Genomic DNA, 25,439 nt, shown 5'->3' on the forward strand with positions numbered 1-25,439 from the left:
GAGAGGCCTGACATAGACTTTTGTCTTCTCTCTAATCGTATTCCTATTCAGCCATCTAACATCTGTCCCCTTCCAGCTTGGGTTCATCTACCACAGATGAAGCTGTAAACTAAGGTGATATGATTCAGGTTACTGTTGATGAGATGACCAACATAGCCAAACACCCGAGGAGTTCAAACAGCCTAGTGATTAAGAGCATAGGTTTCCTCCATCCAAACCTACTGCAGCTCATGCATGTGTAGGAAAGGTGAGCCTTTAGCATGAGTCAGCTGTGGTCCAACTGTCAAACTTCTTGGCCCAGAAATGAACTGTCTAGCACTTTGCTCTGTCCTAACCATGACTGGTCTGCCCCTATATTATAGATTATGCATAATCAATAATCATTGATTGTACATAATTAAATTGTTAAATTACCAATATTTTATGGTTTATAATCATATGAAACTCTTGATAACAATGTTCTCACCATCAGAACTCAACATATTTAACTGTAGTGACTAAAACAAAAGAGATATGTAGATTCAACAAGAGTTGAGATGAATCTTTGCATCTTGAACAATACTTACAAGATATTACTAAAAACTAAAGGAAGATATTTGCTTGCAATAATAATAATAATAATAAATGAGCACAGAAATCGTAGAGACCCAGGAAGGAACCCAGTCTTCATGACTCACCAGCTGTGTGACTTGGAGTAAGCCTTCTTTAGGCCTCAGTTTCTTTACCATAGAAAGGAATACTACTAGCTACCTTGCATGGCTGTGGTAAGGACTATACCATATATGTCACATTCATAGCCAATGTCACATTCATAGCCAATGTCCCATGCTTAGTAAGGGTTTAGTAAATAGCAGCTGTTACCAATGTTACTTAATAATATTGCAAAAATACATAGAAAAGACTTAGAATTATGAAATAGACTTGATGAAAAACATGACAAGAACTAGTTTTGTTACCCAAAACTTACTTTATTAAATGTTCATTCGTTAAACATGGGCAGAAGGTCTGCATAATTTTCTTGAAGTTATTTCGGCTGATGAGCCCTGTGTCTCCAAGGTCATATGACTGTAGTGTATTAAAAAAAGCTTGTTGGTTCCTAGTAATTGCGTCATGAACAATTCCTTCCACCTAACATAAAAAACAAACATATTTACTAAGCTGTACGTTTGTAACCTGGTGTGATCACACCCTCAGACCATATAGGAGGGCATCACAAAGAAAAGGCAAATGTCACTTACTGAATCCCAGGCCAGGAACAGAGGTGTCTTAGTGCCTGTACAGAGAGCTGTTTTTCTCATCTAATTGGGAAAGAGAAAGTATATCAATAAAAATCATTTCTGAAAGGCAACAGGAGCTTTGGAGGCAGTAGACCTGATCTTGAACTCTAGCTCTTCTCTGGTTCACCAATAGCTTTGAGACCTGGAACAATACATCTGAAAGCAGAGATGATAACATTTCACTTGCACTTATTTTTTAAAAGTACAATAAACATGAAAAAACCCATTACCTAGAAATTAAATAAATTGCAATTAAATTAAAAGGTGGCATTTTTGCCTATCATAATATCAGAAGAGCAAAAATGAAAGAGTAAGCAAACTGTTCACAACGGTGGCGGTTGCAGAAATGGTAGGACAATAACTTGATCTAGCTTTCTGGAAGGTATTTTGTCTCATAATACATTTGGGTAATATGAGACGATTTGATAATTTACAGACTCTACAGTGACAATGACTGCCTCTGGGGAGTTGAATGAGTCACTAGGGAGCAGGCATAGAAGGAAAACTTATTTTCATTCATTCCCTTTTGCATCATTTTCAGCTTGTGCTTTATACAAATATTCCTCTTTCAAAATAAGAAAATATTAATAGAATAAAACATATGTTCTTTGACCTAATAATTCCATTTCTAGAAATTTATACTAAATAAATAACCATAGAGTAATGCAAAAAAAGCAGGTACCAAGATGTTCATTATAGCAAAATTTTAAAAACAACGAAAAAATGAGCATCCAAATGATGACAACTGAGAATAGTTACTTGGTATTTTTTGAAATTATAACACAACTTTTATTGACATTAAGTGTTATAGTATATTAATATATGACAACATAGACTAAAAAGTCATTAATTAATTATACAGCCCTTGCTTTAAATAAAATGGATACAATATACAAAAGTATGTATCCAAACTCAGCAAATTGTATCCATTACATATATTCAGTTTTTGAATATAAATTATATTTTAATAAAACTATTTTTCATTTACAGTAAAGTGTGTGTGTTATGTACATTGATTTGAAAGGATATACAAAAAAGTATAGCAGCAAGTAACAATTCTTTGGCATTAATAGCGATCTTTATTTTCTTCTATGGACATTTTTGTTTTCTAGTTTTTCCAATTCATTCATTCATGATAATTCATTCATTCAACAAATCGTTGTGTGAGTGTGCCTGGCACTGGCTATTCCTTATGGCATGGAGAGGGCAGTGATTATAGAAAGGCCTCTGCTTTCACGGAGACAGGACTTTCTCATACTACAGTTGTGGCTCCGTGGCTTTGGCAGGTGTTGGGGCTCTAGTGAGGTCAGTAACTGGAAGACAGGCCTTCCCCAGAGACATCTGGGAGGGTCCCTGCACAGGAACTGGCTGCACTGAGCACTGGAAATGGTGCAGTAGGTCAAGAGGCGCGGGAAGGAATCCCAGCAGCCGATGTGGCACACATACTCCTCTTTCATATTCTTCAGACCTCCTCACTGCCTACTCTGTGTGGGAGGCCTGAAGAACTGGAAGAGGAGACCTTTCTAAAAGTCACTGGAGGGATTTAAGCATGAAGGCAGACATGATCTGATTTACAGTAAGCAAAGATCATGCCACTTGCCATGTGGAGAGCAGATTGCTTATGTGTCCATATATACTGGGGTGTCAAAAAATGTATGCACATTTTAAGAGCTGTTATTTATGTATTACTTTTAGTGTGTTGTAATCTGAAGTGTCTGGACGCCAATGGTAACCACTTTGAGCAACTCTTGTAATTGCAGAAGTGTGACTTGTATTCATCTTTTGTTATCAGTATATATTGAGTATTACAATTTTAATACAGTTTTTTTTTCCTTTCTAAAAGTATGTGTACATTTTGGCACTCTTTCTCTACACATATTTAGGATTTTGAACACTTTATGTGCATTCTCCTGTTAAATTTCCATAACAACCCTACAAGGTGGTACCATGATTAACCTTGTTTTACAGATGAAGAAATGAATCTTAGCAAGGTAAATTGTTTGCCCCAGACCACAGCCAGTAAGAGGTGGAGGCAGGAAGTTGAATGTAGGTGCAGAAGCTCCTACATTGACTGGCTGCCTCTAAGCCCTATTGATTGGACTTGGACTTACTCTGAAGCATCAGGAGTAAACAGAGTCAAGATATGTGTCCAGGCTTCCATATGTCATATACACTGCCTGTGTGCATGGGTTCACATACCCATCCACTTATGTGGGACAGGTATGTGGCACAACCAACATTTATTTGTCAGTCTATTTCCATCCATTTTCTAGCAAAAGAGATCACAAGACCTTTTATAAGAGAGGGGATCCTCCTCCAAAAATAAAATTTATTAAAAATTGTGTATTTATTCTTACACATTTAAACTTCAGTCACCTTCAAAGTACTCTCTGTTTGATGCAATACACCTGTTGAGACGCTTTTTCCATTGCTCAAAACCAGTTTTTAAACTCATCAATTTTGATGCCTTTTAGTGCTTCTACCTGTTTTTGTTTTACCTCTTTCACATTGGCAAAAACGTGTCTCTTTGAAGACTTTTTTTCATGGAAGTGGGGGAGTCCCTTGGGGTGAGATAAGGTGAATAGGGAGGATGAAGCATGAAGGTCATGCATTTTTTGTCAAAAACTGCTGAACACTCAGCATGATGTGGGCAGGTGTACTCATAAATCACCCACTGTGACGTGGCAAATGCGTTTAAATAATCTCCAAAAGAAAAACAAATTCACTGAAGTTGAATGCAGCCTCTCATAATGCTAGCTGGTACACTGATGCAGATGGGTTCCTAGAACACTCACCTAGTGGCAGAAACCTGTACTGCAAAGGGCATGCCCTTCAAAAGATAATTCCAGGTGTTTTGGGGTCCCCCATATATGTAAAAGGAATTGTTTATATGCTCAGAACCACAAATATACCCATAACTTTGGCCCAGTATTTCTACCTCTAAGAATCTATTCCAAGGAAATATTCAGATATGAATGAAGATATTTGCACAAAGGTGTCCAGCATAATGAAAGTAAATAGACAGCATAAATGCTCCAATGACAAGTGTATGCACAGAACACTCTTAGACACCATTGAAAATCATGTTTATGATGAGCCTTTAATGATATGGGGATGAGGGAGAAATGCTCATCATATGATATGAAATTGAAAAAATAGGATAAAAAAATTATACAAATAAGAGTTCAACCAATGAGTTCCAAAAATATATGTGCACAACCATACACAAAAAGTAGAAGAAAATTTGTCAAAATTTTAACTTTGGGTATCTCTGGGTGTTAGGATTTAGCATTTTTATCATTGTCTTTACCTGTGTAGTTTTGGATATTTTCTAAATAGTCTACAATGAATGTCTATTATATGCATGATCACAAAATATTTGAATAAATTACTTCCAAAATATTGGGAGAAAATTTCTAAACATACCAAGAAAAGGTAACTTAAATATGACACTTTCACTCCAATAAATTTTCCCACTTTAAACCAAGAAGTACACCCCAAACTTTCCACAAGACCATGATGCAAAATGACATCAAACGGAAAGAGTCTTTGATGACGAATTGCATTTTGCACAGAAGTCATCAAAATAGAGTGCACCACCTACAAAAAAAAAAAAAAAAAAAAAGCTCTGGACCAGACAGCTTTACAGTGGAATTCTACAAAACATAAAAGGAGGAGCTGATACCAATCCCATTGGAAGCATTCCAGGCAATTGAGAAAGATGGAACTCTCTCCAAATCATTTTATAAAGTTAACATCGCACTGATACCCAAACTGGGTAAAGATCCGACAAAGAAAGAGAACTACAGAGTGCCTTGCTAAGCTATGGTGTGGCCATATGCTCTTTGAGCCATGGCCAGACCATGTTTTCTTAAGCTTTGTCCTCCTCCCTTACCTTGGGGAGGTGAATCACCTCTTTTTCTCTCTAATTTACTTTCTAAATAAACTACGTATATAAAAAAAATCATCCACCATGACCAAGTAGACTTTATCCCGGGATATAGGGCTAATTCAACATCTGAAAGACCATAAATGTAATTAAATACATCAATAAATGTAAAAACAAGAACCATATGATTATATCATTAGCTGCAGAAAAAGCTTTCAATAAAATCCAGCGTCGCTTCTTGATAAAAACCCTTGAACTAGGCACAGAGGGAACATACCTCAAAATAGTAAGAGCCATCTATGATAAACCTACAGCCAACGTATTACTAAATGGACAGAAACTGGAAGCATTTCCCCTGAAAACTGGAACAAGATGAGGTTGCCCATTCTCACCCCTCCTGTTCAACATAGTGTTGGAAGTCCTGGCCAGAGCAATCAGACAAGAGAAGAAAATCAGGGATATTCAAATAGGAAAAGAGGAAGTTAAGTTATTCCCTTTTGCTGATGGTAAGATCCTATACCTTGGAAGTCCAAGAGAGTCTGTTCAGAAACCTCCTTGCAGTGATAAAGGACTTTGGCAAAGTCTCAGGGTTCAAAATAAACATGCAAAAGACAACAAACAGACAGAAAATCAAATAAAAAGCACATTCCCATTCACAATAGCCACACCAAAAAAATGAAATACTACGGCATATTCCTAACCAGAGAAGTGAAAGACCTTTACAATGAAAACTACAAAACACTGCTCAAAGGAATCAAAGAAGACACAAATAAGTGGAAAAATATTCCAAGCTTACGGACTGAAAGAATCAACATTGTTAAGGTGTTCAACCTACCAAGGCAATCTACAGATTAAATGCAATACCCATTCAATTACCAACATCATTCTTTTCAGATCTGGAAACGACAATACAGAAATTCATATGGAAATACAAAAGACCACAAATAGCCAAAACGATCCTTAGCAAAAGAAACAAAGCAGGAGGTATTATACTTCCAGACTTTAAGCTTTACTATAAGGCTACAATAATTAAAAGAATAGACATATAGACCAATGAAACAGGATAGCAATTCTGGAAGTAAAACCTCAATTTCTTAACCAACTCATCTTTGACAAAGCCTCCAGCAACAACCACTGGGGAGAGGAGAACCTATTCAGTCAGTGGTGCTGGGAAAAACTAGCTGACCACATGGAGAAGCTTGAAACAGGATCCCCACCTATTACCATACACAAAAATCAACTCTAAATGGATCAAGGACCTAAACATAAAACCTCAAACTACAAGAATCTTAGAAAATACAGAAGACAATCCTTACAGAAATCGGATAGGCAAGCAATTCCTGATCAAAACCGCAGATGCCCATGCCATAAGAGATAAGATAGACAAGTGGGACCTCATCAAACTGAAAAACTTCTACAAAGCAAAAGAAACCATCAAAAGCATGAGGAGACAGCCCACAGAATGGGAAAAAAAATATTTGCCAACTGTATATCTGACAAAGGCCTAACATCTGGGATCCACAAACAGTCTATTAAAAAGTGAGCAAAAGATATGAATAGATACTTCTCAAAAGAAGACACATGAGCAGGCTACAGATACATGAAAAAGTGCTCAGCCTACTAATCATCAAAGAAATTCAAATTAAAACCATACTGAGATACCACCTAACTCCAGTCAGAATGGCCATCATCAGTAACTCAAAAAACAACAAACGCTGGATAGGATGTGGGGAAACACTTCTACACTGTTGGTGGGAGTGTAAACTAATACAACCTCTGTGGAAAACAATGTGGCAATATCTAAAAGATCTAAATATGGTTCTTCCATATGACCCAGCAATCTCCCTTCTGGGCATATATCCAGAGGAACTCACATTGTTCTATAAAATAAGATACCTGCACATACAAGTTTATTGCAGCATTATTCACAATAGCTGAAACATAGAACCAATATTGCTGCCTATTGAAAGTGAACTGGATAGGCCGGGCTCGGTGGCTCAGCCTGTAATCCCACGCTTTGGGAGGCTGAGGTGGGTGGATTGCCGGAGCCCGCGGGTTCGAGACCCGTCTGGGCAACTCGGCGAGACCTCATCTCTACAATAAATAAAAAAATTAGCCGGGTGTGGTAGCGCACGCCTGTAGTTCCAGCTACTTGGAAGGCTGAGGTGGAAGGATTGCCGGAGCCCAGGAGGGCGAGGCTGCAGTGGCTAGGAGCAGCCACTGCACTCCAATCTTGGGCAACAGAGTGAGACTCCAACTCCAAACAAAACAAAACAAACAAACAAACAAACAAATAAAAAAAGAAAGTGAATTGGATTTAAAAAAAAGTGATACATATACATGATGAAATATTATGCAGCCATAAATAAGGACAAAATTATGGACCTTCACAGCAACTTGGATGGATTTAAGGTCTATAATACTCAGTGATCTATCACAGAAACAAAGAACTGAGTACCCCATGTTCTCACTCATAGGCAGACTCTGAACATTTGTCCTAATACTGTAAGAAAGGGATTGACAGTAGCGGGACACTGCCAGGGGAGGGAGGGGGGACACACAACATCAATAAGGGTACCTGATCCCAAACCAGGTGAAGTGAGACCAAAGGGAGGCCCAAACTTTACCTGTACAGTGACCACTTATCTACCAAATCTGAATTGTACCCCACATCTTTAAAATAAAAAGAAAAGAACGCAGCTGGCGTCAATTAAACGCCCTTTAAGCTGTACCCAAACACCCTATTCAACCCATTCAATAGAAACATCATCTAAATGCATCTCTTGATATTTTACTGGTTTGATCTTATAGGTAAGCCAACTTCATAAATCTAAAATTAAAAGCTAATTTTTACCTGCTAAAAGATGCCTTTTAAAAACATTTCAACAAGGGTCTGTAAAAGCCTATTATATGCAGTATCTGAAATTAATCTGATTTTTAAAAGTTCTTAACATTTTTTAGTGTTGATATTTATTGAGGTCATGGAAGCATTTCTAATATTAAAATTCTGTCATTTTTTTCAGTCAAGGGAAACAAATACTAAAGGTACGTGCTAGTCGCTAGAGAAAATATACAGTTATCTTTCAAAAAGGTGAATCAAAATAGGTACAAAACTCTAGAAATATGGATGAAAACTAGAGTAGTCACTCACAAGCACTCCATTTGAAGACAGGGCCACAAGAGGAGTGCTGACGTCATGTTGTGAGAAGCCACATCTTGCACATACAAGGGTTCTTATTCAGGGATAGGTTTTCAGAAATGTCAAATATCATAAGATTTAGAAAATAAAAGTTAAAATCCAGAAACTTTCAAACACTTAACTCATACTTAAAATGAGTGTTAATTCAAGTCAAGTCATTAATTTATTCAAACTATAATTCCCCTGCATCTCTTTTTTTACTAGGAATACTGAAGTTTCCTGCCATAAAGAGAAAACCAAACATGAAGTTGTTATAAAACCCACCTTAGGCTCCTCTTCAAGCAGATCAATAAACGTGCTGATGTTGACCATTCCAGTGTCCGCAGGGTCAAGTGTGTGCATTAGTTCTTTGAATTCTGAATCACTTAATTTTACAACCATGCAATTGAGGATATGTCGCAAGTCTTCCCCTGCTACCTGTCCATCAGGTTTCTGAGCGTGCGAGTGTATGTAAAAGAATTTTTAAAAAGAAAAAAAGGAAGGAAAAGCATTATTTATATTTAGCATCATTTAATAAAGAGTGAGCTTCGGTTAAATAGAATTATGATTTAAAGAGCAAATACCCCGATTGATAATCATGATACAATTCATGTGCCAAGAGCAGTTGGGGAGGTGGGAGATACTAGAACTTTCCAAGAGCAGTTCCTGCAATGTTCTCTATCAGGACATGGGTAAAAGATGGCCTGTGAGTGAGAAATGAGACCCATTTCTTAGGCACAAGCTGATTCCCTTCCCCAGGGTCCTGAATGGTCTACCCCACCTGAGTGCTGGGTGGTTCAGCCACATGGGGACAAAACTTCCTGGCAATTCAATTGCAACTCGCCAATTTACTAAGAATAAGTTATGCTTGTTCTCACTGCCACCAACCTCATCAATTACATAAATGAACAATTACTTAGAAAGAAAAATTTCAGCCATGCTGCATAAAGAAAACATGAATAAAATATTGTGTGGTAAAGTTCTTCCCTAGAGTAAAAAATTATCAATAAGTAGATTGAATATCAAAATAGAGAGATACTGCTTACTGAAAAGACAGGAGAAATAAAGAAACTCATAAAGAGATACTGTGAATATTAATATGGCAAAAGGACTTATTAACTAAGTGATAAAGCAGTGTACAAATGCCAATTATTATGTCGGGGTCCAAAACCTGAAAAGAATATAAGGTTCTCTTGTGGGTAAATAAAGTACTTGAGGGCATATACACATGTTCACTTTTGGGTTTGGGAGTGATAACCAATTTTTTAATGTCTAAATAGAAATCACTGAGTGAATTTTTTAAATGATTTAAAATAAATTTACAGCATTGTATAAATTACAGCATTGTGGGGAAAAAATCACTACCTTCTAATTCTAGAATCTTTCAGCACCACAAAAAGAAAAGAAACCTTGTGTACCTGTGTAGTCACTCCTCATTTCCAGTCCCAGTCCTAACGCAACCACTCCATTTTTCTATCTCTAAATATTTGCTTTTTTCCTAGATATATCATGTACATAGAATCATGCAGGACATATATGGTCTTCTGCATCCGACTTCTTCCTCTGAGCATAGCGTTTTTGAGGATCATCCATGTTGTAGTATGTATCAGTACTTCGTTCCTTTTTATTCCTGATGTATAGATATGCCAGATTTTGTTTACCTTGTCACAAGTTGATAAACGTTTGGATTGCTTCCAGTTCGAAATTATAAATAATATTGTTATGAACATTTGCCCACAAGTCTTTGTGTGAACATATGTTTTTATTTCTCTTTGGGCAGACACCTAGGAATGGAATTGCTGGGTCACAATAAATTATGGTTAATTTTTTTTAAGAAACCGCCACACTGTTTTCCACAGTGGCTGTACCATTTTACATTTTCACTAGCAGTGTATGGGATTTCCAGTATCTCCACATTCTTGCCAACACTTAATATTTGTCTGTCTTTTTAAATAGCCATCCTGGTGGGTGAGAAGTGACATGTGGTTTTGAGTCATATTTCTCTAATGACTAATGACATCAAGCAGCTTTTCATGTGTTAATTGGCTGTTAATATATCATCCTTGATGAAATACCTATTGATAAATATCTTTTGCCCATTTAAATAGGTTGTCTTCTTACTGAGTTCTAAAAGTTCTTGTATATTCTAAACACAAGTCCTTTACTAGATATATGATTGGCGTGAATTTTCTCCCAGACTGTGACTTATCTTTTCACTTTCTAATGACATCTTTTGAAGCTCAAAAGTTAATTTTGATAAGGTCCAATGTATTAACTTTTTTCTTTTACGGATCATGCCTTTGGTGTCATATCTAAGAAATGTTTGCCTAACACAAGGTCACAAAGATTTATATGTATATTTTTTTCTTCTAAGAGTTTTACATTTAGGTCTATTTGTGTATAGTATAAGGTACGGGTCTAAATTCATCTTTTTGCATATGGATATCCAATTGTCTCAGCAACATTTTAAAAAATATTATCCTTTCCTTCACTGAATATGTCAAAAATGAATTGACCATAAATGTAAAGGTTTATTTATGGACTCTCAATTCTGTTCCATTGCTCTATATGTCTATCCTTATGCCAGTACCACAGTCTTTATCACTGTAGCTTTATACGAAGATTCAAAATTTGGAAGTTTAAGTACTCTAACTTCGTTCTTCTTTTCTAAGATTGCTTTGACTATTCTTGGACCTTTGTATTTCCATATGAATTTTAAGATGTTTTTTTAATTGCAAGGAAAAAGAAAGCCAGCTGGGATGTTGATAGGGTTTCCATTTACTCTATAAGTCAATTGGGAGAGAACTGTCATCTTAATAATATTGTCTTCCAATCTATGAATATGAAATGTCTCTTCCTTTATTTACATATTCTCTAATTTCTTTTAACAATGTTTTATCATTTTCAGCATACAAGTCTGGCACTACTTTTCTTAAATTTATTACTAGACATTTTATTTTTTGATGCTGTGGTGAATGGGTTTTTTGAAGTTCAGATTGTTCATTATTAGTTTATAGAAATATAGTTGATTTTTGTATATTGATCTTATATCTTGCAACCTTGATAAATTCTTTTATTAGCTTCAGCAGTGTGTATGTATGTGCACATGTACACATTCCTTAGAATTTTCTACACACAAGATCATGTTGCCTGTGAATAAAGACAGTTTTACTTCTTTCTTTCCAATCTCAATGCCTTTTATTTATTTTTCTTTCCAGACTGGACTATCTAAAACTACAGTACAATGTTGATGAGACGTGGCAAGAGCTGACGTTCTTATGTCATTCTCAGTCTTAGGGGGAAAGCATTCTGTCTTTTACCACTAATTATGCTGCTGGTTATGGGGTCATCATACATGCCCTTTATTTCTCTTGTTGAAAATTCTTATCATGAACAGGTGTTGGATTTTTCAAATACTTTTTATGCATCTATTGAGATGATATGTAATTTTGTCCTTAATTTTTTTTTTTATTTTTATTTTTTATTTTTTTTGAGTTGGAGTCTCACTCTATCGCCCAGACTGGAGTGCAGTGGCCGCTCCCGGCCACCACAGCCTCGACCTGCTGGGCTCCAGCGATCCTTCCGCCTCAGCCTTCCAAATAGCTGGAATTACAGGCATGCGCTACCACACACGGCTGACTTTTTTTTTTTTTTATTGAAGAGATGAGGTCTTGCTGCCCAGGCGGGCTTAATTTTTTTAATATTGTATATTATGTGGATTGATTTGGGGGAATGTTAAACCAGTTTTGTGATCTTGGGATAAATCCCCTGTGGTCATATCATTTAATCCTTTTTATCTGTTGCTGGAATTGTATTGATAATATTTTGTTGAGAATTTTTGCAACTATAGCTAAAAATAAAATCACTCTGTGGTTTTCTCTTCTTGTGATGCCTTTGCCTGGCATTGGTATCAGGATAACACTGACCTCAGAGAATGAGCTGGAAAATGTTCCTACTTCCTATATTTTCTGAAAGTTTGTGAAGGATTGGTTTATTTTATATACGCAATCTTTGTAGTCTTCAATGTAGAAAATGTGCACATTTTTGTTGGATCTATTTCTGGTTATTTAATTTTAAAATGTTATTAGAAATGGTATTTTAAAAATTATTTCTAATTATCGCAATTTATAGAAATATTACTGATCTTTGTGTATTGACCTTGTATCCAATGACCTTCTAAATCCTATTATTGATTCTAATGTTTTCTGGGAAGATATTTTTGGATTTTCCAGTAACAAAATCATGTCAACTGAAAATAACATCAAGAGAAAGCGTAGGTAAAAAGGCAGGGCGCAAATTATTTCTGGGTGAGAGGAAGCGAGCCACACGTGACATACTCAAGTCATCACGACAGCAGAGTTGGTGGCAGCATTTGGAGGCAGCACATGCAGCAGATGCATGATGGGAGCGGAACGAAAGCAGCCTTGCTATATATTCTGCATCCCTCTCAATACAGAAGAGGGTCCTGCTCCCCACGTTCAGCCCTGCCGGCTCCTGGTTCCCTCCCTCTACTCTCCTTCTTATCGAGACCCTTCTCCATGGCAAGGCACAAGGTGGCGGGGGTGGAGAGTTGGAAAGTCCCATTCTGAAACCATGCACTATGCAACTGTCAGGCATTTGATCGCCTTGATCCTCCAGAGTGTGAACGGGGACTTTGAATCATTCATCTGTGTTTAGCTCAAGTGCCCAACACAGGGCCCAGCGTGGGTTATGTAATCAGTTCTTACAGTATTATGATAATTGCTCAAGGTCCGTTTATGAGTAAGAACATATGGTACTCTGTTCTTTGTGTACTCAATTCTCAACCCACACTATTTGTTTATTGATCTCTAGCTGGCCAGTATAGCAATGACTTTTAAACAGTCAAATATTTGGAGTGATTAGCACTATTGTATAGTCCTCCATTAAAGAAAGTGAAGATTTCATTGTTTTTAATTACATGACTTCTTCAATATTCTAATAGAACCTGAGGCGGGTTCATCTATCTTTTCCGAAGTGGCTCAGCTAGCACACTTCCCAACAGCCCTGCTCCGTGCTGGAGTGTGCCTGTGCTACAGACTCGCTGGGCAAACTCAGGTTCATTGCTTAGCCCAGGAATCTCTCTTTCCTCATCCCTCCTGTGGAGATAATACTAATGTCTACCTCAGAGAGGTGTTGAGAGAATTAAGTGAATGCATAAGACAGTGCCTGGCACATGATAAGCACTCATTATTATTCATTCTGAGAGACCCAGTCATATAGGCCTAAATATAAATTAAAATAGGAGCACAGGACCCTACATCTCTGAATCAACACTGCACTTGGAAACTCCAAGCAATGGCATTAGGCTGACAAAGGCAGGAGCTGGAGTCTCCAGCACAAACAGCAAACTGCAAACCAGGAGGCCATCTCCAGGCAACCCGGGCTTCTCCCCTGAGTGCTGCCCTCGCACTCCCAGATGTCCCTTCAACTGCACTGTTTGGGAGGTTGATGCCGAGGCTAAGATCCCTCTAAGTCTAAGGAAAAACCATCCAACTCCCTCCTCATTATTTACTAGAGATTCAATTATTGAATGTGCTTAGTAAATAATGAACTGGGGAAATGTTGCTATATAACAGAAGTATCCAAATGTTGCTTTCCAAAATAAACATTAAAGGGAGATGGTAGCTAATGTTTAAAGAAAGAAAAAACAATTTGAAAATTCATGAATTAGGCTCTCTTTATAGTTCAATTTAAAAATGAAACAGGCTATTTTGGAACTAACAAAATGTTCCTGCTCTGGGCAACAAATTGTTTAAGAACTGATATGCTCTATTAGGGTGGGGAAAGTTCAACAGGTCTGTGTTGTTTGTTTATTAAACAGTTGATAGTGACTAGTTGCTCCATTCTTAATGATTTTGCCACACATTGTTCTCATCACTATCAGCATTTATCTATCTGTATTGCAATTAATTTTACATCATCTGTCCTCCCAACTATACTCAACTCTTGAGATCAGGGCTTATATCCCCAAGCACTCAGAACAATTCCCAGCATATAACAGGAGCTCATAAAAGTTTGTTGGATAGATACATGAGTGAATATAAAAGTTTTGCTGGTCTTGTTCTGAGTGTTATCATTCTTGGAAACAATGAGCGTTTCACCAAAGAAGAGCTTCAAAATCTTACAGAGTTGATTATCAGTAATGCTTTCTTCAACGATGTGTAGCAGTCTTCAGCATTTCTAAATAACTTTGTGATGATATTTTCCTTGTGAGATTGATTTCTAGAGTTAATGCTACAAGAGGATTAAGAGAAAAACGAGTAAGATTATGTCTTGAACTTTGTTCTTTACTATGTAAAAAACAAGCACCCCCAAAACAACTGTAATAACACTTTACTTGTGGGTGATTCTTTTTCCCAAGGTGTGGTGTATTTGTGTGGGCTTAGCCATTACTGGGTTAGTGTTGTACTTCATAAAGGAGACACCATGGATGTAGCTCCCACAGGTGTCGCTGTGTCTCGCTGTACCATCATCCCTCTCCCCATGAAGACCTACTCTGGTCATCCATCTCACAAATCTGTAGTTTTGGTCTCAAAAAAAGTCCAGTAAAGATACCATGGATCACTTCTGAGTCCTCAGTAGCAGTGAGAAAGTGGAAGTCACCCCTCCTTTATGGGCAGCATATTGTAGCACATTTGTGCATGTGATAACCAAAACCACAAATTGCTAGGTTTAAAGCAGTGATAACCAGAAACACAAATTGCTAGGTTTAAAGCAGTGAGGACAGTGACCTTCACAACCTCTCCCTCTGCGTTGGCATTGGCCATGACCATCTACATTGCCAGACCCTTCATCCCCTCTATTGCCTCTTTCTTTTATCACCAGAGCTCAGGGTCCATCAGTCTACATGTGTGCTCTTGAAGGCCATAATCACCCCCTAGTTGGACATCAAAACCAACTTCAGTGTAGAATCTGCTCAGAATGGGAGACTGTGAGAGTCTCAAAACAAAATACTGTCTGCCACTTCCCTTTTCTGAATGTTCAATTAGATGTTTTTATATTTCCCACTAAATAATGAATAAACAGTGAATCAATTTACCTGTGGAACCATTCTCACATTTGTCTGGGGGTTTTGTTACTGCATCTGTAATACCATCTTAGCTTTTTTCCAGCTGTACAAAACCATATAAGCACATACCTTTTCAGAAACATATTCTGGCATCTTGAATCTGAGTTCCTTAGGGGATTCATTGCAACCTATTTTTTCTAAAGACCACTAGCACTGGCTTTACTGGATACTTTTTACAGCAGTTTTTAATCCACCATGTACCACTGGCACGGGGCCCAGATAGCTCTTTGTTGTGGGGGACTCACTGCAGGATGTTGTGCAGCATCCCTGGTCTCTACCTACTAGATATCAGTAGCGGGTTTGGATCATAATACTGAAAGACGCAATCCTGAATGATGTAATCCCAAAAGTGGAAATCCTGAAAGATCAAAATTCCTAAAGCCTAAAATCCCCAGAATCACAATCTTGAAAGATTTTATCCTGAATGTTGAAATTCTGAAAGACAAATTCTGGTGAAGGGATTTGTACTTTTCAATTGTAAACAGAATAGTTACATCATGGCAGGTGGAACTATTCCCTTGTTATTAAAATTTCTTTTTCTTTTTTTTTTTTTTGAGTTGGAGTCTCACCCCATCACCCAGGCTGGAGAGCAGTGGCATGCTCACGGCCACTCCAGTGTCAACCTGCCGGGCTCAGCCAATCCTTCTGCCTCAGCCTTCCAAGTAGCCAGAACTACAGGCACATATTACCATGCCCAGCTAGTTTTTTTTTTTTTTCTGATTTATTGTAGAGATGAGGTCTCATCAAGTTGCCCGGGCTGGTCTTGAACCCTCAGGCTCAAGTAATTCACTCCCCTCAGCTTCTCAAAGTACTGGGATTACAGGCTGAGCAACAGAGCCTGGACAATTACCTTGTTATTGTCTTTATATGTAAATTAAGGAAAGGCATATGAATGCCCAGTTGACAAGGGTTAGATTTGTGGACTTACCTTTAGGTGTCAACCTGACTGGATGAAGGAATACCTAGAAATCTGGCAAAGGATTATTTTGGATGTGTCTGTGAGGGTACTTCTGGAAGAGATGAGTGTGTGAGTCTGAGCAGACTGGGTGTGGAAGATCTACCCACAGTGTTCTTGGCCACCATCCAATCTGCCAGGGCCCAGAGAGAACAAAGAAGGTGAACTGGCTTTTCTCTGAGAGCTAGGACAGACTTTCCTTCTGCTGCCTTGGACACCAGAAATCTGACTTCACAAAAGCACATTATCATAATGTTGACTTTGTGTGTAAGAATTGTGTGTATATAAAAATATTGAAACTTCCTTAATAAATGAAGAGATGTCACTTTTGTACAGCTGCATTTGCAAAGGATAAAATGTCTTGAGATCTTGACTCTGGCACATGCGGTATGACCCTCATGGTTTTTTTTTTTTTTTTTTTTTTTTAGTCAATCTTGTCTTTTGACTGTCATATATTTCAGATGACTGCAGTTATAAAGTAGAGTGCACACAATTACCAACCACAGTGATATCCATTTTGCTTTCTGACTGATTTCTTTATGAATACAGTTCAGCTGCTCATAACTGGTATACCCATGTGACTGTCATTAGTAAACCTGGGTATCTATGCTCACAAAAATATGTAGCCATTATTGCCTATTTTATTGTGTCAGGTGGCCTATGAAGTATTTTGTATTTGTGTATATTTCTCAAATAAATTCTCCTTTTAAAATGTCAATAAATATCTTTAAAATTATTTTTTCCAGAATTATTTTTGGGATTTTTGATCTTTCAGAACTTCAACATTCAGGATCATGGCCCTCAGGATCATGGCACCTGGGATCATGGCATTTGGGATCCTGGCCATTGGGATTGCGTTTTTATGATGGCTCCCATCAGTAGCAATCCCATTCTCAAATGCCTCGTGACATTGCCAAATATCTCCTAGATGGCAAAATTGCCCCCAGTTGAGAACCACTGTTTTAAAATAAATAAAACTTTAATTTTACTTCTGACAGTTCTAGACAAGGTACTATCAGATAAGAAAAGCATAAAGAAATGGATTTAGCTTCACTAAAGTAATGAAGGCACAGAAGTGTCTTTGGAGCAGAGAGGGGGCTCTGAATACCTGGAGGCTGGCAATAGAGGCAGTTCATTAAATATTCATAAATCCATGAGACAGGGATGGGACACATGAAATGGGAATTGACACTGTGGTATATTTTACTTTATAGTAGAGCATAGTGCTTTCACTGAAGGTGCCAAGATTATAAAACCTTTTTTTTCTTTAAGGTTCATATAGGGCAATCAATACAGGATTCAACTCAACCTAAACAAAGTACTTCTTGGAGCAAAAGTATAAATTCTAAAATGGCACAATATTAAGTACTTTTTAAAAAAAATTTGGGGTCCCACCACAATTTATGTGATATTGTAAATAGGAAGTTATAGTAGACTTTGGAATGAAAACAGAAATAATGATGCCCAAGGCAAATAATCCCCATGACCCATGATATCTTATCAGCAGAGTGTGGCTGGAAAACAAATTAACATATGTTGTTCCTTTCCACATAACAAATACGTATTTATATATAATTTTACAAAGACATACTCAGAGCCTGAGAGCAGTGCTCTCAGGGACCGTGTGTGTGGCTGGAGCATTGGGGCTCTGTTGCTGCCACCACACACTGAGCAGGTGACCAAACTAAGAATTTATAGTCCTATTTTTTCATTTGGAAATTGAATTAATAATTATACCAACTTTATAGTTTAAGGCAATTTTAAATAAGAAAAATGTATGAAAAATAATAACTCATGTAAAAGTTAGAAATTATTTGATGGAGACTAAGCAGCCATTCAGTAAATGAAGAAAAAGTAACTCAGATATTCTCTAGCCTTTAACGTATTGTGATATGTGTAACTATAATTTGATTCTTTTTTCTTTCTTTGCCTCTTTTTTTTTTTCTTTTTGAGTTGGGGGTCTCACTCTGTCACCCAGGCTGGAGTGCAATGGCATGATCACGATGAACATGGGCTCATGGCAGCCTCAACCTCCTGGGCTCAGGCCATCCTTCTATCCCAACATCCCAAGTAGCTGGGACTACAGGCATGTGCCACGATGCCCGGTTAAATTGTTTGATTTTTTAGTAGAAATAGGTCTATCTATGCTGCCCAACCTGGTCTCAAACGCCCAGGCATAAGCAATCCTCCTGCCTCGGCCTCCCAAATGGCTAGTATTACAGGTGTGAGCCACTGTGTCTGACCTGATTCATTTTCTTTACATACCTATTTCTTTTTGTCAAGGAAGCTGTACTGCTAAATGCCAACCCCTGAGGCTCATAAAATGATGTTAGAAATTGCTTCCAATTGATTTTAGTGGTGGGTTTAAGTCCAAACCTAGATTAAAAACAAAACAACAAAAATATTAATTTAAACATTTTTTCTATAATACTCTATGGATTAGGTGCCTAATATTGAATTGAAAATGGCAGCAATGAATTTATATGAGGTTTTAAATCTATGGTAAACAAAATCATTTTGTAATATAGTACTATCAATTGGCTTTTTCAAAGCAAGAAAAAAATCTAACAGATTTTACAACTCCATATCTGTACATTCTGTTAGTGGTAGCATACATTGAAGAAAGAAAATGATTTGATTAAAATTCTAATATGCATAACATAATTGTGTCAAATTCATATTTGAAGAGCTCAATTATTTGGGTAGGTAGAATAATGGCCCTCACTGTGTTCATGTCCTAATCCTGGGAATCTGTGAATACATTCACATACACGGCAAGAGGGACTTTGTAGATGTGATGAAAGGAGGACCTACAGATGAAGAGACATTCCTGGGATATCCAGGTAAGTCCAGTCTAATCACGTAAGTTCTTAAAACTGGAGAACTTTTGCCACCTGCCGTCATTAAAAGATGTGATAACAGAAGGACTAGCGACACGACACTGGTGGCTCTGAAGATGTAGGAAGGGACTGTGAATCGATGAACGCAGGTGGCAACTAGAAGCTGGAAAAGCAAGAAGTTGGTTTGCCCCAGATCCTTGGAAGGAACAAAGCCCTGTTGACACCTTGACTTTAGCCCATGGAGATCTATGTTGGGATTCTAACCTACCAAGCGTTAAGATAGTAAATGTGTGTTGTTTTAAGCCACTAGGCTTGTGTACTTTGTTTTGGCAGCAATAGAAAACTAGCATAGATTAAAAGTCTTAGCAAGCATAAGTAGTTGGAAAATTGTTTAAAAACAAATTTCCAGAGTTGTTATGGTCCCTATAATTTCAAAGTTATAAGATACCAGTAGGAGTAACCTGATGTGAACATAGTTTTGGGATTCAGAAAGGCCAGAGTACAAATCCCCACCCCTTCACTTGCTACAGATGTGACCTCAGACAAGTTGCTCTCTATTCTGATTCTCTATTCTTCTCATCTGCAACATGAGAATAATAATATCTACTGTGAGAGTTGTAATAAGAACTAGAGCTAATAGACCAAAAGCCTCGGTTGTAGACTGGATAACCAGCAAAGTGTTCAATCACATAACTTGACCCACCATGTATGTTACTTATATGCCAAGCATATCCATCCTTTTATAACAGGATGGTGAAAAGTGGTTTTGATTGAGAACCTTGGATAACAGATATGAGATACTGAATGCGCATGAATGGGTATCTCATTTCTGCCCTGTTTTGATTGCTAAAAATTAGTGGCTGAGAGAGAACTGGCTAGACAAACTTAAAGTCTTTACCTACATCTATAGTCCAGATTATAGAGGATGAGAGAGAGAATTTTTGGAGACAACTTTTTGGTATGCTTGAGTCCCAACCCCAGCACAAAGGTGCCTACTCCTCACCTGAAGCCTTGTGAAAATGGCTGTTTCCACTTGAGGAGCTTGATGCCTGTCCCCTGCAATTGAAGGTATGATGTATTGGTGCCTGACTCCCACACAGAAAGCTTGCAGGTGAGAGACAGCTGGCTAATCATAGGGGGGAAATGGGGAATAGGTAGAGCTGTTGGTTGGCTTGCTCCATCAGAGTCATCAGAAAAATAATTCCTGAGGGTTTCATCTGGATCAGATGTGGGCCATGTATGAGTATGAGAAAAAGAGCATGTACACACACACACACACACACACACACACACAGACACACACAGGCATCTTAGTTCCTGCCTAAGAAGGCCACTTGGAGAAATGAACAGACCTTAATAGAGAGGTCCTCCTTCTCTATTCCCAGATTCTCAGGGTCTGAGAAGGAAAAAAACAATCAACTGGGCTAGAGATGCATTTTCCTTCCTCAAACGTGAAATCCAAAACCCAACAAAGGCACTCATGAAAGGGAATACCTTTAAACACTTGATAGGCCCTGGAATGCAGCTTCAAGCTCATAGCAGTGCCCGTCAAGTAAGAACATTCATGCTCCCCTTTCTTTCTCTTCTTCCTCTGTGTATTTCAATTCCTGCAAGAGTCAGAAACGGAGTTTACAAAATGAGGAAGGAAGAGAAGTGCAAAGTAAGGAAAGGGAGAAGCTGCCTTGCGTCCCCTTTATTCCTGCATGCAAGGGACCCTAACTTGGGGGAGGGAATACAATTTGCATTTAGATTGAGCTTACAGCTTTGACTGCTAGGTGAAATTCTTTGTATGATACAAAACAAATCTGAAAAATCAAGGTCTGCTCATGTTTTCATGGGGCAAAAGAACTAATCCAACTGAGCAAACTTAAAGGGGCAGTGCACAATTAAGTTGCTTTAAGATTATAGCCCCCTAAGTATGGCCAGTTCAACTTAGGTTACCTATCCAACCAGTCAACTATCCATTCATTCATACATCCACATATAGTACCAAGCTACCATGTTCTTCCACTTGGATTATTGTAGTAATCTCCTAATTGGTCTCCTTGTACCTACTCTTGCCTTTCTCTAATATCATTCCATACTTCTGCCAGCCTGATCTTTTTAAACTGTAAATCTGACCATATTACTCCCTTGCTTAAAATCTTTCCACGTCTTCCTATTGCTCTTAGGATAAAAACTACACTCCTTCTGAAACATACAAGCCTGAATTGTTTGTCCTGGCTCACCTCTCTAGGCTCATCCATGGCATGCTCACCGGTTCTTTTAACTCCAGCCATATTGGTCTTTCAGTTCTTCAAAAGGACTGTGCTCTTCCCTGACCTAGGCTCTTGACACTTTTGCTTCCTTTGCTGACTGCTATGTCCCAAATAATTTTCACTAGAGAAAGAGGAAATCCTGGAAGGGAAAGAGGCAGAGAGGGAGCCCCAAATTCTATCTCATCACATTTCTTACTGTCTTCTAAACCTCACATGCTCAGAAAATACTCAAAACAGCTTAGCTAAACATGAAAGATCTGAACTAAGATCAGAGTTATCACCTGAGAAACAGAGTATGAAGTTTGAATCCAAAAAGATAACTGTCTACTAAAATGAAAGAAACAATATTCACTGGACAAAAATCACCAAATTTAGAGTCTTCACAATTTAACATTCCAAATGTCCAGGATAAATTCCAAAATTACAGCACATAAGAACAACCAGAAAAAATAAAACATATAATAAGGAGAAAAGATAATAAACTGAAATAACACAAATATTGGCATTAACACTTAGGATTTTAAAAGCAATGATCATAACTATCCTCAATGAAATCAAGAAAAATATGCCCACAATAAATCAAAAGATAGAAAATCTTAGCAAAGAATTGACATAATAAAACAAACTAAATGGAAATTAAAAAAAAAAAAAAAAGGAAATTCCAGAACAGAAAAATATACTCTCAGAAGTACAAAAAATTCACTGAATGGACTTAACAAAAGAATGCAGAAGACCGATAAAAGAGTGAGTAAACTTAAGTGTAGATCAACTGAAACCATCCAATATGAAGAATGCAAAATACACATATATTTATAAAATTAACAGAGACTCAAAAACATGTTATATAATACCAGAAATTCTGACATAGAAGTAATTGGAGTTATAGAAAGAAAGGAGAGAAAGAATGGAACAGAAAAATAGTTGAAGAAATAAAGGTCAAAATTTCTCCAAACTGAATTTTAAAATATACATTTACAGATCTAAGATACAAAACAAACACAAAGTATAATATGTATGAAAAAGGCCATGCCAAGGCACATCACAGTTACAAAGTTGAAAGTCAAATTCAAAGGAGAAATCTTGAATGTAACAAGAGAAAAATGACAGGAGGACAATTTTACAGATGACTTCTTATCCAATACAATAGAAGCCAAAAGATGTGGAACAATGTCACAAAGTGCCAAAAGAAAGAAAAAGTTACTAGACATTTTCTATCTAAGGAAATACCCTTCAAGGCCGGGCTCAATGACTCTGCCTGTAATTCCAGTGCTTTGGGAGGCTGAGGTGAGTGGATTACCTGAGCCTGCAGGTTTGAGACCCGCCTGGGCAACTTGGTGAGACCTCATCTCTAAAAAAGATCAAAAAATTAGCCGGGCGTGGTAGTGCGCGCCTGTTGTTCCAGCTACTTGGAAGGCTGAGGCGGAAGGATTGCCAGAGCCCAGGAAGTCGAGGCTGCAGTGGCTGGGAATGGCCACTGCACTCCAATCTGGGCAACAGAGTGAGACTCCAACTCAAAAAAAAAAAAAAAAATACCCTTCAAAAATGAAGAAGAAATAATAAAATTTCTTAAAGAAATAAAAAGAAATAAAAGTAAGGGAATTCATCATTAGTACATTTCTACCTCAATAAAGGCTAAAGGGAAATAATAGCAGATGAAGACCTTGACTCCTCAGAAAGGAACAAAAAAAGTGTCAGAAAGCTTAAGTATATAAAAAAATACAAAAGACTTTCTTCTATCTTTTTCTTAATCTCTTTATGGCTACTGAAAGCAAAATATTTTTATTTATTTGTTTGTTTTTGTTTTTTGGGTTTACCTCAAGAAGGCAAAAAGTTGACTTAGTGTTTGAAAGTCAATCAATGCAATTCGCCATATTAATAATGAAGAAAAACTACATGTTCATCAGAATAGACGTAGGAAGCCGGGCTCGGTAGCTCAGCCTGTAATCCCGCACCTTTGGGAGGCTGAGGTAAGTGGATTGCCTGAGCCCGCAGGTTCGAGACCTGCCTGGTCAACTTGGCGGGACCTCATCTCTACAATAAATCAAAAATTAGCTAGGCATGGTAGTGCGCCTGTAGTTTCAGCTACTTGGAAGGCAGAGGCGGAAGGATCGCCGGAGCCCAGCAGTTCGAGGCTACAGTGGCCGGGAGCGGCCACTGCACTTCAGTCTGGGCAACAGAGTGAGACTTCAACTCAAAATAGACACAGAAAAGGCGTTTGACAAAATTCAACATACATGAAAAAACTGTCAGCAAACAGATAATGCAATAAAATTCTTTAAATTAAAATAGAACATTGACAAAATCCTCATTGTTAATGTCACAGACAGTGGTGTAAGATCAGGGAGACCTTTCTACTTAAGATCAGGAATAAGGCAGAAATGTCCAATATCACTATTTCAATTCAGCATTGTACTTAATGTCCTTCCCAGTCCTAGCCAGTAAAACTACCAAGACAATAAAACTGTCCTGGCAAGTAAAATAAGGCAAGAAAAAGAAATAAAGTGCATGCAAACTGAAAAGGAATATGTAAGCTTGTCTTTATTTGCAAGTAAGGTCATCCAAAAACAAGAACAAGAAGTGTGTATCTATAAAACACTAGAGAATCTCCAATAAAAGAACTAGAATCAATTAATCCCTGAATTTAGTAAGGTCAGTATTCAAAGTCAATATGCAAAACTCAATTGTATTTCTGATTATTAGCCATAAATAGTTGGAAAGTGAGAATGTTTTAAATTCCATGTACAATTGCATCAAAAAATAAAAATACTAAGGAATAAATTTTAGATAATATGTACAAAATATGATAATCGTAAACAACAAAATCTTGACTAGGTAAAATTAAAGACCTAAATAAATAGAAAGTTTTATCATGTTTATGGAGTGGAAAAATTATTATTAAGTTGTTAAAGTGGTAATTCTGCCCAAAGAATTCATAATCCTAGCATGCTTTAAAAAAAAATACTGGCGACTGATTGTAAAGTAAATGTACAGAAAGGCAAAGAACCTTTCAAACAATTTTGAAAGAGAAAAACAAGTTTGGAGGACTTATATAATCTAACTTCAAGACTTAGCTATTTAGTTACAGTAAACAAGAAAATGTGGTATTGATCCAAGAATAGACCTATAGATTAATGGAAGACACTAGAGAGTCCAGAAATATACTCACACTTATATGGTCAACTGATTTTCAACAAAGGTGCAAAGTAATTCATTGGAGAAAGGGCAGCCTTTTCAACAAATGGTGCCGGAACAACTTGATATCTGTATGGAAACAGAATGAACCTTGACCCTGACCTCACACCATATACAAAAATTAACTAGAAGCAGACCTAAATGTAAAAGCTAAAATTATTAAATTTCTAGTAGAAAAAATGGAATAAAATCCCTGTAATATTAGGTTAGGGAAAGATTTCTGAAAATGAACCTGCCCCCAAAAATTATCCATAAAAATTTGTAAGTAGACTTTATCAAAATCAAAAACTTCTGTATATCAAAAGATAAGAGTTAAGAATAAGAAAAGGCAAGCTACACTGAGGGAAAATATTTGAAAACACGCATCTGATAAAAAGCTCATACCCAGGATATATAAAGAACTCTTAGAAATCAATAATAGAAAAGCAAACAACCCAGTAAAAATGGACAAAAGGTTTATACAGATACTTAACAAAAGTAGATCTATGAATGAACAATAATCACATGACAAGAGGCTTAAAAGCATTAGTCATCAGAAAAATGCTATTTAAAAACAGTCTGAGATACCTCTATACACCACTAGAATGGCTAAAATAGACTGCCAATACCAACTGTTGGTGAGAATGTACATCTGGAATTCTCAGATATTGCTGATGGAACTGCAAAAATCACTTTGAAAAACTGTGAGATAGTGTCATAAATGTAAACATACACTCATCATGCAATTCAGCAATTTTACTATTAGACATATACCCACAAG

The 25,439-nt window shown here is 37.3% G+C and overlaps 1 protein-coding gene across 1 annotated transcript in view; it reads right to left on the minus strand.

Annotated features, from left to right (window-relative positions):
- Nucleotides 1-25,439, minus strand: part of EFCAB6 (EF-hand calcium binding domain 6) — a 265,088-nt gene that overhangs the window by 120,181 nt on the left and 119,468 nt on the right. Inside the window, exons 10-14 of the mRNA XM_008058673.2 lie at nt 18,655-18,765; nt 14,491-14,599; nt 8,630-8,797; nt 1,239-1,298; nt 968-1,128 (exon numbers count right to left, since the gene is read on the minus strand). Coding sequence (XP_008056864.1) covers nt 968-1,128; nt 1,239-1,298; nt 8,630-8,797; nt 14,491-14,599; nt 18,655-18,765 — 609 coding nt within the window. The remainder of the gene's footprint in view (nt 1-967; nt 1,129-1,238; nt 1,299-8,629; nt 8,798-14,490; nt 14,600-18,654; nt 18,766-25,439) is intronic.

The sequence above is a fragment of the Carlito syrichta genome, unplaced genomic scaffold, assembly GCF_000164805.1.
Source record: "Carlito syrichta isolate Samal-C Ts95f unplaced genomic scaffold, Tarsius_syrichta-2.0.1 Scaffold303575, whole genome shotgun sequence".
NCBI lineage: Eukaryota > Metazoa > Chordata > Mammalia > Primates > Tarsiidae > Carlito > Carlito syrichta.